The sequence below is a fragment of the Lagenorhynchus albirostris genome, chromosome 5 (assembly GCF_949774975.1).
Source record: "Lagenorhynchus albirostris chromosome 5, mLagAlb1.1, whole genome shotgun sequence".
Lineage (NCBI taxonomy): Eukaryota > Metazoa > Chordata > Mammalia > Artiodactyla > Delphinidae > Lagenorhynchus > Lagenorhynchus albirostris.
In genome coordinates this window covers 12,954,395-12,974,432 of record NC_083099.1, presented here as the reverse complement: position 1 = coordinate 12,974,432, position 20,038 = coordinate 12,954,395, and the positions used below count along the sequence as shown (strand labels likewise).

Below are 20,038 nucleotides of genomic sequence, written 5' to 3'. Positions count from 1 at the left end.
CAAGTGAATAGTAGCTGCTGCTGACCCTAATTCAACTCTTTGGAATTTGCAAAATGGATCATAAGTATTACAAGAAACAGGATTCCTCATGAGACTCCCATAACTTCCTGGAGATGGGTAGGCCAGAAATTCTCTGGGAACTGTTGAAACATTTGTTTCCAGATCTGATGAATTCCAGCACTTGCGCAAAAAGCAGAAATGAAAACCATTAACTAGCATCTGCAAAAATCATTATATATGAAAATTTGGGGTCAGTTCTCTTTGGATCCCAGCCATATTCCACTTCTTAGTGTGAGTTTCTACATTTATTTTGTGCTTTTGCTTTGGACTTTGTTCAGATCGTCAGCTAATATCAGTGAGTTCCCCTAGAACAAACTTGTTCTTCTGTGTTATACAAAGAGGTTAAGACTTGCTTATGAAGGGACAAAGACAGCCTCAGAAGATACTAGTATCTGACTTTACAGTTGGAGGGAAATGTGTGACTCAGTAGTGAATTCTTCTTTTTCCTGTCTGTTTGTCTGTTGGCTATCCAGTATATTGAAAGCTGGAGAGGATACCCTCTCCAGTTTTCCTCTTGACCTTGTGCATTGTTCCCTTAGTTCTAAAGTAAATATATGATTCTCATCACAAGAAAAAAAATTTTTGTAACTATATATGATGATAGGTATTAACTAGACTTACTGTGGTGATCATTTTGCAATATATACAAATATCGAATCATTATGTTGTACATCTGAAACTAATATAATACGTCAATTATATCTTAATAAATAAATAAATAAAATAAACACATGAAAGCAAAATTCAAATATATAAAAATGTTCCAACAAGCCCTCAGTGTAAGATCATACAAGTACATGAAACCACCAGGCAGAATATAAGAAGCAAGGCCTGAATTTACACACGTGTGTTAATTTGAAGCCTAAGGTTGAATTGAATATTTTTTATAGATGAAACTCAAAGTCTTACTATTAAATACACTACCAAAAAGAAAAAAAAAAGTCAGTTTAAACTAGGCAGAAATTTAGTTGTGTTAAAAGAGTGAGGAAAACATAGACAAAAATCATTAACCTCCCTTCTTGAGGCGCAAATTAACTTCCTAGCACCCGCTTTATGGCATGGGCCACATTCCTGCCTATAATTTATTAAGCTAGGAGAGTAATAAGATTTTTTTAAAGGGAGGGAACCTAATACATTAGCTGGTAATTTTGAAAATGAAGTAAACTGAAAGAAGATACTACCAGATAAAAAGGCAAATAAGAAATCAGAATACAACTAGATAAGATGGAGTGAAGGGGCTTCCCTGGTGGCGCAGTGGTTGAGAGTCCGCCTGCCGATTGAGGGGACACGGGTTCATACCCCGGTCCGGGAAGATCCCACATGCCGTGGAGCGGCTGGACCCGAGAGCCATGGCCTCTGAGCCTGCGCATCCGGAGCCTGTTGCTCCACAACAGTGAGAGGCCCGCGTACCGCAAAAAAAAAAAAAAAAAAAAAAAAAAAAAAGATGGAGTGAAAATAAAAGTTATGAAAGAAAACTAAATGAATTGCATAAATGTAAGTTAATAAAAAATCAATTAATACAATTGTATAAATTAGTAAGAAAAGACAAAATAGATTTCAGCTGATTAAACTGGAGGCTAAAAGTTTTAAATAAATTAATAATATTGTTAAGATATAATCAGTAATTTAATAGAGTGGGTATTAGGAGACTATAAACCAATGGTGGGGGGGTGTGTATGCATGTCATGCTTTTGCTACATTAAAATGATGATACATATTCAAAAGCTTATTGCAGTTGTGACGTTCTCAAAATAAAGAAGCCACAAAGCCCAGCATTCTACCCTTTTTTGCCCTTCTGTGTATGGGGTTGATTCATGGGTTCTGTGAACTGAGAACTGGGGGCTGACAGAGGAAACCCAGACTGCTGCTCTGTGCCTCACATAACTGTTTCCTGTTCCTATTGCCCTGACCATCTAGAGACACCTGCGTCAGGGGAAAATACTCTCCTTAGTGAACGTGAAGCTAAGAGTTCCACTGCGTCAGACCCACCCAACAAGGGCAAGCACACTAAGAGGTGTGACCAGTCTTTTTGGCAGCAGCAGCAGTCAGTCATCACACTGATAAAGATATTCATCACTCAGATTCTATTTTACCTCATTTGGGCAAACAATCTTTTCTGCCTGATCATAGTCAAAGCTGTATTTTTCACCCAAATAACTTGGATGCAAAGCCTTTGGAAATGTTTAGCTATCATGTTTTGATGATAAGACTTCACATATTCAAAGCTAAGTTAAATGTGGTTCTTTTAACTGCACTTTGGAAGTCAGAATTATCATCGAATAGCTCAGAAATTAATATAAGAATATAAATGTTGTCATTGATTAGAAACAGTTCTAACACAATCTTGTATTGTGAGCATTTTTAACTTTATTGTAAAATCAACTGTGTTTTCATATTCTTCACCTTGAAAATGTCTCATTACATTATGACTCTGATCCCAGATTGTTGTTTTGATTTAATAGCTTTTTGTTCTTTTATAATTTTAAATGTTTCTTATGTTTAACTAAATGAACATAAGGAGATTATTAATTTTTAAAGCTCTAATCACTTTGTAATTAATGTGCTTTCTTTACCAGACACCTCAAAATTCCATTCACACCTGAAACATCTCACCTTAAACTGCTTATCTAGATAGCTTCCAATTTTCCACAGTCTCTGAGGTATAATCAGTCACTAGGGAGGATGCCTCCCTACCTTTTTATTTTCTTCTAGATATTGCAGTGTTACCAGGCCTCCCTTTAAAAATATTGCAAAGTTTGATCTGGAAGAAAATGATACCATTTGTAGCTATTACTGGAAAAGTTTGTCATCACCTCAGTAATATTCCTCCTGGTTATTTCATACCTTGGCAGTGGTATGCCCTTCTAAAAACATAAGTAATGGAATTGAACTCTCCCCAAGTATTCCGTAAGAACCTATTTTTGTTCTTAAAACTTTCTCCCTTAGATTTTGTCCTTAGTTCAAAAGTCTCTTCTTGCCTATATTCTGTCAGAGATGCACAGAAAATGTTTTTTGTAGTGCAGATGTTTTAAAGGTATTCATTATGTGGCAGAGATATTAAGAGTCTTCACAGAATAACCCTCATCAGCTAATGGGCCCTAGTAGGATGAGCCTGTAGAAGTCACTGGAATACACAGTGTTGGAGAAATTTATAGCCAGTCTATCAGCAGGATGTATTAGACATTTAGTCATGAACTAGGTACCTAATTCAGAGCTGACAAAAAGTAAAATCCCATAACAATCCCTCACAAGGAGTAGTTTCAGGAAAAACACCACTTCTCTGTAAGGCCTTAGATACCTATAACTGGAAGTCTTGTTCCTGGATTTGTATGAGAAAGAAGATGTTTGTGATATTTAAAGAGTTTCTCTAGTAATTCCTGACATTGCATGATTCTAAAGTGTATTCTGTTAGTTCCAAAGAAGCAGCTCTTTTTTAACAGAACTATAATTTTTTTAACTGATTGTCTTGGCATGACTGTGCAAGATACAAGTCACGATATAGGGAAAGAACTCAAAGTACATTAAGGAAAAAGATAAAACTAAATTTAAAGCTATGTAATAATATTTACATCGCGTTTACTATGGGTCAGCCACTGTTCTCAACAATTCATGTATTTTAACCCATGTAATCCTCTCAAGAAGTCTATGAGCTGAGTTTTACTATAATCCCATTATTCAGATGTGGATACTCAAACACAGAAACCAGCTTACAGTAACAGAGAACAATGATTTCAACCCAGGGAGCCTGGTTCCAGAGATGGGCTCATAAACATTACACTCACTACATTGTCTCTTAATACCTTTCATCATGCCTCTACATGCTCAAGAGCACAAAATTCAGGGCTGATATCTCCAAGTGCAACTATAACAAGACATTTCTTGAATTAACACTGATCCACTAGATCTATCAATGAGAACAGGTAGAATAAGCAGTGCTAGGACGGGAAAAATCAAAAAGCAAGGAAGCATGACATAATATCAAAACAAAAAGATGCCAGTTTAAATCAAAATACAATTTAAAAATTATCATTAAGGACTATAAATATTTAAACAGAGCCAGAAAAAATGCCCAAAAAATATTAAAATGAAATTTTTAGAGGAAAAACATCAGTGGAAAAAAAAACCTGACTTTTAGCTTCCTGGTGAAGGCCTCAGAAAAGGCCTTCTGCCACATGAAAAAAATAAATTTATTGAAGATGCCAACTGTTGTGCTTCGTTTAAAGATAAATTTCAAATATTTGACTTAGGTCTATAGTACAGAGACTCAATATTATTCAGTCGTCATCGATATATCTGTCCTAGCAAAGACATAATTTTCTGGCACATAAAATACATTTTAAAATAATATGCTTTTAAATATATTAGAAGAGCAATGATACCAGTTTAATAATTCTTATATTTATTCAGTGTATCCCTAAGCCCAGTGCTGTCAGTTTCAAATGCAAAGCCTGTCATACTAATTTGCTTTTATTCCTCTAGCATGAGATATTCTATTAGGCATTGCCTTAGTCTAAAGGTTGAGTGAATGTACTTTTAAAAATCAACACATGAAGAAGGCTATTTCATCTAATTAGATTAATCCTCACCTAATGAATACACAGGGAGTTGCTTCAGAGTCATGAATCCAGCTCTTAGTAGGTATTTAACCAATATTTCTTGCATGAATTAATAAATAAATTCATCTGGCCACCAAAGCAGGAAAGCAGAGTGTGTTTTCCTTGAACATGATGACATAGGAACTTGGGTTTCTCTCTCAACTTCCTGTTGAAGGGTAGCAGAATATGCCACCATCAAATATGCCACTTTGGCATAAGAATTATTTTGAGCTGAAGGCAATTGAGCAGCAAGTATAAGAAAAGCTCTCTGCCCTCCCCCATTTGCCTAAAAGAACGTACATTTATAAAGGTGTCCCTCTCCTCTCTCTATCAGGAAAGGACAGAAATTAATCCCCAGAGATAATTCTAGACCCTTATAAGTCCAGAGACAGCACCAGGAAAATCTACATAACAAACCTTATTAACTAGTCCTTATCTTCCATTAGTTCCCCAGTATATCTACCTTTCTACAATTTGCCCCACTAGGAACTCAAAGTCATTTTCCTTTGTCTTATTACTTCTGTAAAATTTTATTTTTCTGTTGTTAAGATAAGCCTAGGTTCTAGCCTTTGAGTTACTCATCACTGAGTACTTCTGTGTGTGTGCAATGCACTTGTTAGTAAACTTGTTCGGTTTTCTCTCATTAATTTGTCAGTCTTACTTGCAGGGCTCTCTGCTCAATGAATCTAAGATGCGTAGAGGAACAAGAAAAGGTTTCCTTCCCTATACTATTAAAGTGAAATATAAAAATAGAGAGGGGAGATCACAAAAACACAATAAAATAAAATGAAAGGCCAATTATTTACAAAAAACCAGTGTTTTACTCAATTAAGTCATTTCGTTGATTAAAAACACACGAACAATTGGTATTACTGGCCAATTCAACCTCTTTTCTTAAATTTTTTTTCATTTTTCGTACAATTTTTAAAGGTTACCGGTACAACCTCCTGAACTAGAATGAGGCACCTCTAACAGTCCTCAGCTCAGGGATAATAAAAGTACAGTGATTTGCATGTAGCTTGGAGCTGTTGGAAACTCTATTCCTCAAACTTCTTTTTGCCTGTGAAACCATGGACCACCCAACTTGTACCTTCAATGTACTGGGGCCACAGACCTTCCTCCCAAAGTGGGTATTAAAACAAAGCTGAGAAGAGAGGATAGAGGCAGGAGAAAAAACTGCACTCTAGACACAAAGTGGCTGACTGCTGGCTAGTGCGGGATAATGTGTCTAGAAAAAGGTACTTCCCTGAAGGTTCATTGTCTTTTCAATTTTCAAAACTTTGAAAATCTGGATGTCAGTATCCTGTTAGTGGTATTATAAACCTCAGAATATTTTCTGTTCCTTCCAGATTCATTAGGCCTCCACACCATGCAGTTATGCTACTGTAGGCAAATTTGTTCCCAGGTCTAGATATGGATTGGCTTTTTTACATTTTCTAAAATAGGTATTTTCAAAAGGGGTGGTACTGCCCCTTTGGGGGGCGGACGGGGGTATGTGAAAACCTTCGGGATTGTCACCACCATTTTCAGAGGGTCACTACTGTTATTTTGTTTGGGAAATGGGGATGTCAAATGTCCTGCTGTATGTGAAACAATCCAGCACAATAAACAATAATCTACCCAAAATGCCAATAATGCTCTGTTGAGAAACCCAAACCCTAGAACATAAGTCATTACCTGAAATGTCACACAGAGGCTTAAGATGTAAAATGGATAAAAGCAAAGCCCAACAATGAAATAACAAAATTTTGGTGGAATGCCCTAAAAATCACAAAGAAAATAAAAAGTCTCACTCTCACCCAGTATTATTTAGTGCTGTTCCTGAAATTCTGACTATGCATAAGGATGGGAAACAGAAAAAAGAATTCCTTAAAAATTGTTAAAAATAATCTCTTGGGGGCTTCCCTGGTGGCACAGTGGTTAAGAATCCGCCTGCCAATGCAGGGGACACGGGTTCGAGCCCTGGTCTGGGAAGATCTCATAAGCCGCAGAGCAACTAAGCCCGTGCGCCACAACTACTAAGCCTCTGCTCTAGAGCCCACGAGTCACAACTACTGAAGCCCGCGCGCCTAAAGCCCATGCTCCGCAACAAGAGACACCAGTGCAATGAGAAGCCAGCGCACTGCAATGAAGAGTAGCCCCCACTCGCTGCAACTAGAGAAAGCCCATGCGCAGCAATGAAGACCCAATGCAGCCAAAAATAAATTAATTAATTTAAAAAATAATAATTAATCTCTTGATACAGATATACTCAGTTAATAGGAACCCAATGCACCAATAATAACAGGAAAAATCAAATGGTAAGGTAATTCACAATAACAATAAAAATACAAAATGCCTAGGAATAGCCTTGATTAGAAAAGTAGGACCAATCTGAAAAGATAGCAGAAAGAAAATTTGAATATAGAAGACATCATTGACATATAGAACAATAAATGAAAAGTCATGTGCTCTTTACCAGGTAAATTATTGTTCGATAGTTGCACTCTATATTTCTTTCTTCCCCTCCCCCTCCTCCTTCTTCCTCTTCCTCTTCCTCCTCTTCCTCTTCCTCTTCTTCTCCTTCATCTTCTCCTTCTCCTTCTTTTTCCCACTTTACAAAATTATTGCTGCATATATCTGGGAGAATAAGAAGGAAACTGTTATATAATGAAGTATTTATTTGATCTTGGTGTCTGATTCCTGGGAATGAGCCTCTAAATCTTTGGAATTTCCCGAGTGATAGAAATGCCTTTGTTGGTGAACCCGTCAGCCACACCTGAGTTATGCTAATGAGACAACTCATAGAAGACCCCAAGTTAACTTCAGGATGGGAGCTGGTCATTCCAGAAATACCAACTATATTTTAGAGAATTGAGACTCTGAACCACATGATGTCAACTCAGTGTCGAACCTCTGAGAAGGGGAGGAGTGGCCAATGATTTGATCAACCATTGCTATATAATGAAAGCCCAGTAAAAACTCTGAAGCCTGAGTGAGCTCCTTTGGTTGGTTATCATACACTGATGTGCCAAGAGAGTGGCACATTCTAAAGACACAGAAGCTTCATGTTTAGGATTCTCCCAGACTTCATCCTATGCCTGTCCCTCTTTGGCTGGTCCTCATTTGTATCCTTTATAATAGAACTGTAACTGTAAGTGTAATGCTTCCCTGAGTTCTGTGAGTCATTCTATTAAGTTGTTGAACCTGAAGGGGTAGCGGGAACCCGTGAGTTTGTAGCTGGTCAGAGATGTAGGTGACCTGAGAACTCTGGAGCTTGTGGCTGGTGTCTGAAGTGAGGGGAGTCTTGTGGAGGACTGTTTGCTTAATCTGTGAAGTCTGCACTCATTCTGGGTAGTCAGTGTCAGAATTGCATTGCAGAAACAATAACAAATAAAATTTTTAGTTCAGGTGGTAAAATTAATTATATCCTTATATAAGGCAGAAATTATTTCTGTCTCATTGAGCTGCCTGTTTATTCTGAAAGACTTTATTTCAAAGGACGAATCCCAAACCAATATTCCCTTGTACTGAAGATAACACTCCATAGGTCTCTTGTGATTCTGCACATCCTCTGAGCAAATATTGACTTGGTTCTGGACTATCATTTCAAGGATGTTTGTACAGCAGTCTTGGAAGATAGGGATAGTGTTTGCCAGCAGAGTAAAAAACAGACATGCTTATTAACCATTATAGAAGCTTTCTCTAAGCTCAAGTTTTCTCAGGTGCAGCCCACTATGTATGCCGATGTCACCTTTTCATGTTATCTTGTGGAAATTGGGGCTCAAAGAACTGGCACAAAATAATTTTGATTCTTTGGCTACTGATACTGCTACGAATAATAAAATCTTTTGTCTTAGACCCAGGAGTCTTGAGTGTTCTACTAGCATCCATGAAACTGTGACAGACTAATTTTTTAATTTGCAGGTAGCATAATATCTCTGTACTCGTCATTGTTCTTGACACATTAGTCCTCTTGCACCTGCCTTAACGCAGGTTTTCTGGCAAAGCATTATAGCTACTCCAGCCCTATCTTCCCCCCAAAAACAAACATGAATATGGTCTCAGGTGCGTTTACTCTGGTGACATCTCAGGAAGCTAAAAGTAGTTAAGGATCTTTCCAACAGAGTGGCACAGAAAACATTTGGGACATTTATTGAAAATTGAATAAAATTGAAAATGATTGGAAATATTGGGTTAAATTGAATTTATAAACTGAGGTGTAAGAGAAAAAGGATTTGAGTTATGTGATATCAAATTTGGGGGTTGGGTAAGAAATATTAATGTGATTTAGTTAACTCAAAAAAATAAAAAATGTATGAATGAATGACTCACTGATTTATATACAGATATTTATAGATAGGGAGAGAGGTAAATAGATGATAGATTGATATTTAGATAGATGATAGATATTTAGATAGATAGATGCAAAGATAGATTTATAAATGTTCTCTAAAATCCAAGGGCAGTAATAGTGTTGAGTTCATGGGCATTACAGCTAAGAAACTAAAATGAAGCCCAGAAAACACTAAATGGTCAATTTATTATAAGTACATTCTTATTTATTCAATTGGAGACATATACATTTAGTATCTGACAAGCCTGGGCATGAGTGCACATAAAGTTAATGTGGAGCAGTCATGGCTAGAAAGAAATACTATTTTGAAACCTGGAAGTTGAGAATAAAAGTGTCAGTAATTCAGGTCTCTAGATCTTCCTCTCCGTGAAACTAACTTGGTAGGAATCCTAACTAAGGGAGTCTAACATAACCCATGTTGTATAAGAACAACTATTAATCTGTCCTCATCTTCATGTAAAAAATGTTTGGGCCAAATGAGTGCCACAATCCCTGCTGGAAAATGAGTCTAGTCACTTGATCACCTTGACCATTATGAAAATCATGAAAACCAAAACGATACCAGTTTTTGAATAGCAGTATATTTTTCCTAAAGCTTGATGTTTGTATTTGGAATGCAAATCTTTTGCTGTGGTTAGAGTTGGCGAAATTGGCCTTTCTGGTATGACTTCTGACCCTGTTAATAAATTACTTTCAGATTCCCAAAGATAATACCTACCTAGTTCAGTGAATTATCAAGTCCCTTGTTAATCAAATCTTTTAAAAGCAGCTACAAAACTGATTGGGGCAGGAGGTACAGAAAGAGGATGGTGTAGAGGGCATAAACAGTATAAATTACTCAGTTTTCTTAAAGAGCTTTCATCAAACAGGCAAGATAAGATCAGGAAAAACGCAAAAAATGCTGTATATAATTAATGATGAAAATTCTGATAGTCCAAGAGCTGTAAAAGCAGATGGTGATGAAGAAAAATGTAAATAACTTGGAAGGAAAGGCCTCTTAGAGAAGGCAAGGCTTTAAACTTTTGAGAGAACTTGAAGGATGAAGGAGACAAAAATGGAGGTAAAGTTACAGAGAAAGGAAGAAGAATAAATATAGGACTAGGAAGGAGAATAGCATGCCTGGTTTGAGGATTACTTTTAAGGAGTAGAGGGAAAATCAGTCCATTTATAGGATAAGCCTTAAATTGTAAGCACAGGAAATTAGATTTGGTGTGGTAAGAACTAAGAAGACACCATAGACTATAGAGCAGAGGGGTTTTGTTTGTTTGTTTGTTTGTTTGTTTTTTGTGGTACGCGGGCCTCTCACTGTTGTGGACTCTCCCGTTGCGGAGCACAGGCTCCGGACGCGCAGGCTCAGCGGCCATGGCTCACGGGCCCAGCCGCTCTGCGGCATGTGGGATCTTCCCGGGCCGGGGCACGAGCCCGTGTCCCCTGCATCGGCAGGCAGACCCTCAACCGCTGCGCCACCAGAGAAGCCCTAGAGCAGAGTTTTAAGTTTTTTAAAAACCTGTCAACTTAGAATTCTTCACCCAGGAAAAATACCTTTCAAAACAAAGGTAAAATTAAGACTTTTCTGAAATACAAAAGCTGGAAGAGTTCATCGCTAGTAAACTTTTTGCTCTGAGAAATATTAAAGTCTTTTAAGCAGAAGGAAAATGACACCAGATGAAAGTATGGATCCATGCAAAGGAATGAGAAGCAACAGAAATAGTAATTACATAAGTGGAAAGACTTTATTATTATTTAAATGTGTTTAAAAGCTAACAGACTGTTTAAAGAAAAAATAATAGCAGTACATGGTCTGTAACATATGTAGAAGTGAAATATATGATAACAGTGTCACAAAGGCCAGGTAAGGGAGATATGGAAGTATACTACTGTGAAGTTTATTTTTGTTGTTGTTGTTATGCACATAAAGCATCTAGTTTAATCTTCACCAAATCCAATAAAGGGGATACTGCGAGTGGAGCTGTTTTTTTCTGCAGGAGGAAACTGGGGTCAGAAGGGATGTCAGTGGCCAAGACCACACAGAGGGCGAATACCACACAAGGGGGTTCTGGGTCGGGTGGGGGTGGGGCGGTGTCTCTGTGTATATTGCAACCCCTTCCCAGTTGATGGCAGTACAGCAGAAGAGGTCCCTGGCATCAGCATGGAAATCAAGGGTGTTGGGAGAGGGGCGCCTTTTTTCTGATTCACACCCAGGGCCACTATGGGTTAATGGTGGCCCTGATGGAAGAGGTGGCCAGGCTTTGAACCAGGGCCAGCTACTTCTAGAGCTGGAGTAGCTTCCCAAGGACACTGCAGGAGCCCCGTGGGGAAGGTGGTTGTTATGCCGTGAACACCCACCCGCCGTATTCGGGGGGAGGTGGGGAGGGGGTCACTTCTTCTGCACGTGGCCACAGTCGTACTTGCTGCGCACATCGGTGAACTTGACGCCTGGCAGGTCCTGCCTGCAGCTGCCCTGCACGAGCATGACGTGTTGCTCCTGTAGGCTGTGGACCTCTCCGGGAATGAAGCAGACAGCCTCTCGACCAGTGCTGAGCTGCACGTGGCTGCATTTGCGGTTGGCCGAGTTGGGCTTCTTAGGCTTGCAGATGAACATACTCAGGACCGCGCCCTTCAGCTGCTGCCGGCCAGCCGAGGGGCCCACTTTCGCAGGCGGATACTTCAGAGGTCCCCGGCGGTGCATCTGGTTCAGGGTGGCTGTGGGACGCGTGGCCCAAGGCAAGGAGGCCAGGGCTAGGCCATGATTTAGGAATGTGCTGAGGCCACAGAGAAGGCCGGACCAGGACATCCCGCCGCCTGCAACATCCCAACCCTAGCCGGGTCCACAGACACGTGGAATCCGGCCTCTCTCTGTTGTGAAGTTCTTATATTATACATGCAGTGGTATATCATTTAGGCAAATTGTGATAAGTTAAACATGTATACTTTGAACCTAAAGCAACCCTACACACACAGACACACACACACACATACATGCTCACACACAACAAAGAATTATAACTAAGCCAGTAAAAGAGATAAAATGAAATAATAAAAAATACTTAATCCAAAAGAAGTCAGAAAAAGCAATAAAGGGGAACAAAGAACGTATGGAAAAATAGAAAACAAATAATAAGATGGTAGATTTGCACTCAACTATACCTATAATCACATTAATTATTAATGATCAAAGTACTCCAATTAAAAAATTGGATTTTAAAAAAGAGCAAGACCCAAATATATGCTGCTTAGAAGAAACCTACTTTAAATATAAAAACACAAATAGGCCAAAGCTAAAGGGTGGGAAAAGATATACTATGTGAGCATTAATCACAAATATTAGTGTAGATTTTAGAGCAAAGGATATTATCAAGGATAAAGAGGTCCATTTAATAAATGATAAAGGACTCAATTCATTCAAAGGACATAGAATTCTAAATGGTTTCATGCCTAATAACAGAGCTGCAAATTACATGAAGAAAAACTGATAAGTCTGTGAAGAAAAATAAACAAACCCACAATTATAGATGGAGTTTTCAACACACCACTCAATAATTTATAGAACAGGTAGACAGAAAATCAATAACAATATATTGATTTGAATAGCAAATCAATAACACTTGAATAACACTATCAACCAAATTGAGACTATTCCACCCAGAAACAACAAAATACACATTTTTTCAACTGCACATTAAGCATTTACCAAAAATAAATCATATTCAGGGCAAAAAAACAAGTTTTATTAAACTAGGAAGGATTCATGTTATACAAAATATGTTGTGTAGCCATGATGGAGTTAAATTAGAATCAATAATAGAAATATACCTGAAAAAATACTTCAGAATAGCCCAGAAGTCAAAGAAGAAATGTTTTAAAAAACAGAAAATACTTTAAACTGAATGAAAATGTGGGATACAGCTAAAGCAATACTTAGGGGGAAATTATAGCAGCAATGGCCATATTTGAAAAGAAAAAAGGGAACAAATTAATAACTTCAATTTCTACATTAAGAAAAGTAAGTTAAACTCAAATTAAGGACTTCCCTGGTGGCACAGTGGTTAAGAATCTGCCTGCCAATGCAGGGGACACTGGTTTGATCCCTGGTCCAGGAAGATCCCACATGCCACGGAGCAGCTAAACCCGTGCGCCACAACTACTGAGCCTGCGCTCTGGAGCCAGTGAGCCATAACTACTAAGCCCGCGTGCTACAATTACTGAAGCCCACACACCTAGAGCCTGTGCTCCACAACAAGAGAAGCCACCGCAGTGAGAAGCCCGCACACTGCAACGAAGAGTAGCCCCTGCTTGCCGCGACTAGAGAAAGCCCTTGCCCAGCAACAAAGACCCAACACAGCCCCCCCAAAAAAAAACCACACACACACACCACCAAAAAAAACAAGCAACTAAACAAACAAAAAATTCAAATTAAGCAGAAGAAAGGAAATGATCAAAGCCAAAATCAGTAAAATCCGGAAAGAATAATAGAGAAAATTAATGAAATCAAAACCTGGTTCTTTATGAAGATCAATAAAACTGATAAATCTCTAGCAAATCTGATCAGTCTGACGGGTCAGAAAAAACAAAGACATAAATGACCAGTATCAGAAATGAGAAAGGCAACATCACTACATATCCTACACATACTTAAAGGATATTAGAGGATACAAAAAGGATAATAAAGGAATGTTATGAACGTTATGCCAATAATGTTAAACACTCAAATAATAAACACTCAAGGAGTTGATAACTGGAATAGCCCAATATCTATTAAAATACTGAGTTTATAGTTAGAAACCTTCCCATAAAAGGAATTCTCCCAAACATTGAAGGAAGAAATGTTACCAACCCTAAACAAAGTCTTTGAGAAAATTGAAAAGAAAAATATACTTCCCAACTTATTTATGGTTTCAGCACTACCCTAAAAACAAAATCTGAAAAGACACTTCAGGAAAGCTACATACTAATATCCCTTATGAACATAATGCAAAATTTCTATGCAACCTGAAGTCCTAACCTATGTCTTTGGTGATTATAAAGTGGTTGCTCCCAATGTTCTCACTTTTATAGTTACAACTGGTTTATATAACAATTAGCTTCACTTCTGCTTTTATAATTTGTATAGGGACATATTTCCCAGGTTTGAAGCCAATTTTGTTAACTTTTTAATGAAGTTTAATGAACATATAGAGAAGTGACTCTTTATAGAGCCCAGCTCAATGAGCTTTCATACACTAGACATACCTGTTTAACCAGATCCAGATTAAAAACAACAGATTTAACTCAAGCAATTGTATAGGCTTGGTAAACTCAAAATCTCCAAGATAGGGATTCAGGCTAGAGACCAAGGGAAGAGTTGCAGCTTGATTCCAAAGGCAGTCTGCTGGCAGAATCTCCTCTTGCTTGGTAGGGGTGAGGTGGGGTAGTTTCAGTCTCTGAAATTTTAAATGACACATAAGACCAGTTGATTTAATAGATATATACAGGGCATTCCATCTAAAAATAGCAGAATACACATTATTTTCAAGTGCACATGGAACATTCTCCAGGATAGATAACATGGTAGGCCACAAAGCAAGTCTCAACAAATTTAAGAAGATAAAAATTGTATCAAGTATCTTTAAGATCACAACAGTATGAAACTAGAAGTCAATTACAGGAAGAAAAATGGATAAAACACAAATATAAGGAGACTAAAGAACATGCTACAAAAAAACCAATAGATCAATGAAGAAATCAAAGGAGAAATCAGAAAATACCTTGATACACATTAAAATAAAAGCACAACTTTCCAAAATGTATGGGACACAGCAAAAGCAGTTCTAAGAGATAAGTTTATAGAGATACAGGCCTAATAAAGAAACAGAAACATTCTCAAATAAACAATTGAATCTACCATCTAAAGGAACTAGAAGAAGAACAAACCAAGCCCAAAGTCAGCAAAATAATAAAGATCAGAGTGGAAACAAAATAGCAACCCCCCCCTCAAGAAAACCAAAAAACAAAAGAAAACAAAACAAAGACCAATGAAACCAAGAGCTGGTTTCTTGAAAAGATGAATAAAATTGATAAGGCTTTATCCAAACTCATCAAGAAAAAAAGAGGCTCCAAATCAGTAAAATCAGAATTTAAAAGAGAAATAACAATGGATATCACAGAAATACAAACAATAATAAGAGAATACTCTGAACATTTATATGCCAACAAATTGGACAACCTAGAAGAAACAGATAAATTCCTAGAAAAAAAAGTGGTCTTCCAAGACTGAATCAGGAAGAACTATATAATCTGAACAGACTGATGACTAGTATTGAAATTGAATCAGTAATCCAAAAACTCCCAACAAAGTTCCAGGACTGGATGGCTTCACAGGGGAATTCTACCAAACACATGAAGAAAGTTAATACCTATCCTTCTCAAACCATTCCAAAAAATTGAAGAGGAGGAAACACTTTCAAATTCATTCTATGAGGCCACCATTACCCTGATACCAAAACCAAAGACACTATCAAAAAGAAAAAAACAAAATTACAGGCGAATATCCCTGATGAACATAGATGCAAAAATCCTCAACAGGGTTTCCCTGGTGGCTCAGTGGTTAAGAGCCTGCCTGCCGATGCAGGGGACACGGGTTCGTGCCCCGGTCCGGGAAGATCCCACATGCCGCGGAGCAGCTGGGCCCATGAGCCATGGCCGCTGAGCCTGCGCGTCCGGAGCCTGTGCTCCGCAACAGGAGAGGCCACAACAGTGAGGGGCCCGCATACCGCAAAAAAAAAAAAAAAAAAAAAATTAGGCAGAAGACCTGAATAGGCATTTCTCCAAAGAAGATCCAGATGGCCAATAGGCACATGAAAAAATGTTCAACATCACTAACCATCAGGGAAAAGAAAGTCAAAGCCACAATAAGATATCACCTCACACCTGGCAGAATGGCTATTGTCAAAAAGACAACAAATGATAAGTGTCAGTGGGGATGTGGAGAAAGGGAACCCTTGTGCACAATTGGTGGGAATGTAAATTGGTGCAGCCACTGTGGAAAACAGTATGGAGGTTCCTCAAAAAATTAAAAATAGAACTGTCATGCAATCCAGCAATTCCACTCCTGGGTATATATCTGAAGAAAATGAAACCACTTATTTGAAAAGATATATGCACACCAGTGTTCATAGCTGCATTATTTGCAATAGCCAAGATATGGAAGCAACCTAAGTGTCCATCAACAGATGAATGGATAAAGAAGATGTGGTATATATATTATTGGACCTGGAGAGTATTATGCTCAGTGAAATAAGTCAAACAGAGAAGACATATGATATGTTTTCACTTATACGTGGAATCTAAAAAATTAACAAATGAATATATGAAAACAGAAACCAACTCACAGATACAGAGAACATACTAGGGTGGTTACCAGTGGAGAGTGGGGTAGATGTAGGAAGAAGACAGGGGAAGGGAATTAAGAGGTACAAATTACTATAAATATGTAAAATAAATAAGGTACAAGGATGTAATGTACGGCACAGGGAATATAGCCAATTATTTTATACTAACTTTAAGTGGAGTATAATCTATACAAATATTGAATCACTATGTTGTGCTCCTGAAACTAATATAATATTGTAAATCAACTATGTTTCAATTAAAAATAAAACATAAAAACAAAAAACACCTTCATAGAAATATCTGGAAGAGTGCTTGACCAAATATCTGGCACCTTGACCCAGCCAAGCCAACACATAAAATTCACCATCACAGGGTGGAACTCATCCTTCTGGTATGAAGACTCCCACACTCTGCCACATTGACCAAGTGAGGGCTCCTGGGCCAATCCAAGTTATAAAAACTAATAAAGCATAATGTCTTAATTTCATAGATTTAAATACACTTCATAGTATGTATATAAATATACATTTCAAAAAATTTTAGTCCTTTGAAGTTCCAATTTTTAGGAAAAAAATTTTTATTTGAGGTATAATTGATATATAACATTGTATTAGCTTCAGTCGTACAACATAATGATTTGATATATGTGTATACTGTGAAATGATTACCACAATAAGTTTATTTTTATATCCATCACCACACATAGATAACAAATATTTTTTTCTAGTGATGAAAATGTTTAACATTTACTCTCAGCCACTTTCAAACATACAGTACATTATTGTTAACTATAGGCATCATGCTATACATTACATCCCCTGGACTTATTTATAACTGGAAGTTTGTACCTTTTGATCATCAAATGTTTTTAAATACAAATTAAAGTTGTAATTTTACCTTCCAGCCAGAATGGGTTGTCTTTTAATATATTATGGTTGTGTTTTTCTTCCTAAATGATGCAAGGATTTTTAAAAAGCAGTACTGGTATAAGTGAAAAAGGTGTGTCTTAGTTTAAACAGTTTGGTAAAAGAAAAACTTTGGTATTGATTTATGTCATCATTTCCAATACTGGTTTTCTATTCATTTATTTTATTCATCTTTACTTAACCATTACCTACACTTTACTTTCAAGTTTCTCAGAACACAACCGCTTAGTCAAACAATGATTTGGAAAGCAACTTAACTCATGGGAAACTAAATTCTCTATAAAATACAACTGCATCCTTTTATGACATGTAAATTCCCTGTTGTTTAAGTATTTTTTGCATTGTATTTCTTAAATAAAGGTCTTCAGAGAAGTCTAAGATGCATTCATATTTGGCCAGTGGATATTTTTACACTCTGTATTTTGAGTAAGGAAGAATCTATTTAAATTCTCTAACAAGAGGAAATGCATCTACTTCAGACAATTGAGTTTTAACAAACTCAGTTTCATTTTTATTAGGGTTTCACTCTGAGAAATAGCTGATGACATTATTTGCTTTGTCCTCCTTGGCAATTCAGTTTCACCTTTGTATATACAATAGTGGGGAAACGCTGTAGCCTGGACAGTTTTGGTTTACATTTGGCCTCCTCGAATTTCATTGTAATAGTTTTGTTTGGCATCCAAATTCTATGTAAGTCCCAGCTTATATTCCCCTTCAACTGAATAATTACTAGTCATCACATTTCCATAGTCCCTGTCAACATTTTTCCTTTCAGTGGTACGGGAAAGTGGTACTGGAAAGTTTTGTTCTGATTGTGTTTGTTTGCCAAGGGCATTTATTACCAAGACTTGATAAAGGGTCTGATTGGACCACATTTTCTTCAGCTGGTTCTACTCATACTCAAGAACTTGACTGGCTCAGCTGGTTGGTTTGTTTAAATTCAGAGTTGTCTTTTTCCCCCATTACATGCTTTCATGATCTGGAAAGTTTTAGGGAATTATTTTTTTAATCAACTCCAGGATCTTTTGAAAACTAGAAATGTAGCCAAAATAACTTCACTTGAAGCTGCTTTTTCACTTGAAAAGCAGCAGAGCGTAAGTTAACAGCTCAAACTTTGGACACTTGAGCCACACGTATAGGTTTGAGTGCTGGCCCCAAGACTTACTAACCTCTCCGTGCCCTGATGCCTAGTCTTACAAATGGGGAAACTATTAGTTACCTAATGTCAAAGGTTGCTGTGAGTAATGCCTTACACACAGTAAGTGCTGAGTGTTTGTTATGGAGTGCTAGATATACTCTGTCTTTGGAGTAGTTCAATAAATTAAATCACTTAGATATTTAGTAAACTCTGTAGTAGGCTAGTTGAATTAATCAAAGGCTAGTCTCCATACAGATACTCCTTTAAATTCAATTAATATAATTTAGATGCATTAAACAACCTTAGTGCTTCTCCTAGGAATAAATATTAATCATGAACCCACATGTTTCTAAATTATTCCAGTAAAATGATAGCTCCCTCTTAAAAGTCTTTAAATCCATATTACCATATTTCATCTATTTAAAGATACTTTTTTCATGTTTTAGCATCTTTTAGGATACATTTTACAATCTGAGATTGTAAATCACAATCACAGTCAGGCCTTGACCAAACATTCTATAGTTCAGTCCTTTCCTGGCTTTCAAATTCCCATCATTGAGTTAAATGCCTGGTTAATACTATATGTGTTGAGTTTAATTGCCATAATAAATGTCTATTAAAAGATTACTGTGTACCTCAGCATTAAAACAAAGAAGTTATTGTGTCTGCAGGAAGGCATGGAAACAGAGCACTTGGGTATATATTTGATACTGAAGAAGCAGATATTCATCTTTGAAGGGATAGTCACAGTTCCATTTTTTCATGCATCAAGTTCTTTATAGGATCTAAGAAAGGATAAAAAAAGTATAAAAATGTTATAATATAGTTTGTTCCTGAAATACATGCAACTGTCCACAGACACCTTCTAGTAAGGTCGGTAGTTTGTGGGGGAAAACCTGCAAATTATATTGGAGAAATCTTTTAAAAAATCTTTGTGTTGGGCAATACTGTATTGGGCAATACTATGTGGAAAACCACAATATTCCACAGTATTGTGTGGAAAACACAGACATCAACAACACTAGGTAAAAGGTGATTCAGAAATATTGGACTCAAAACATGAAGAAGTTTAAGAAATACCTTCATTAATTTAGTGTATTAATATTTTCCTTTTTATACTTAAGAAAAGAAATCTATGATTTTAAAAAATTACATTACAAGTCAAAAAGAGCTCTTTCAGTAAATATTAAAAATCTAAGTGATACATAGACAAGGCATATATCTTAACTGGCAGCACTGCTTTCTTCTTTTCTGATATATAAAATAATAGCACAAATTAAATTGATGGGATATTATATATGATGAAATATAATAAGCATCAGTAACAGTTTCAAACAGTACTTCTCGAACTATCTGTGGTAAAGAGCCTAGTTATTTTAATTTCTAATCCATCATAAATAGATATTTTGTAAAGTATAAGAAAAATGAGATTAAAAGAACAAAAATATAAGCTCATTCTTTACATTGTTAGATATAACAAATGTAAAATTACTCTTTCAAATTGCTCTAAACGTTTCCCAATGCTGACTCTCACATTCTGAACTTATCTTACCCCAGACCAGTAACATTTTGCAGACAAGCCCAGTTCGAGGACCACACTTTGAGCATTACTGAT

At 37.0% G+C, this 20,038-nt stretch overlaps 2 protein-coding genes across 2 annotated transcripts in view; one reads left to right on the top strand and one right to left on the bottom strand.

The window, feature by feature from the left end:
- The window catches only part of MME (membrane metalloendopeptidase), a 268,601-nt gene that overhangs the window by 31,451 nt on the left and 217,112 nt on the right, over positions 1 to 20,038 (top strand). The window lies entirely within an intron of this gene.
- On the bottom strand, positions 11,369 to 11,791 carry LOC132520365 (small ribosomal subunit protein uS12m-like). Its single transcript, XM_060149120.1, has one exon. It carries the CDS (start codon positions 11,783 to 11,785, stop codon positions 11,369 to 11,371), a length of 417 nt encoding a protein of 138 aa, XP_060005103.1. The 5' UTR covers positions 11,786 to 11,791.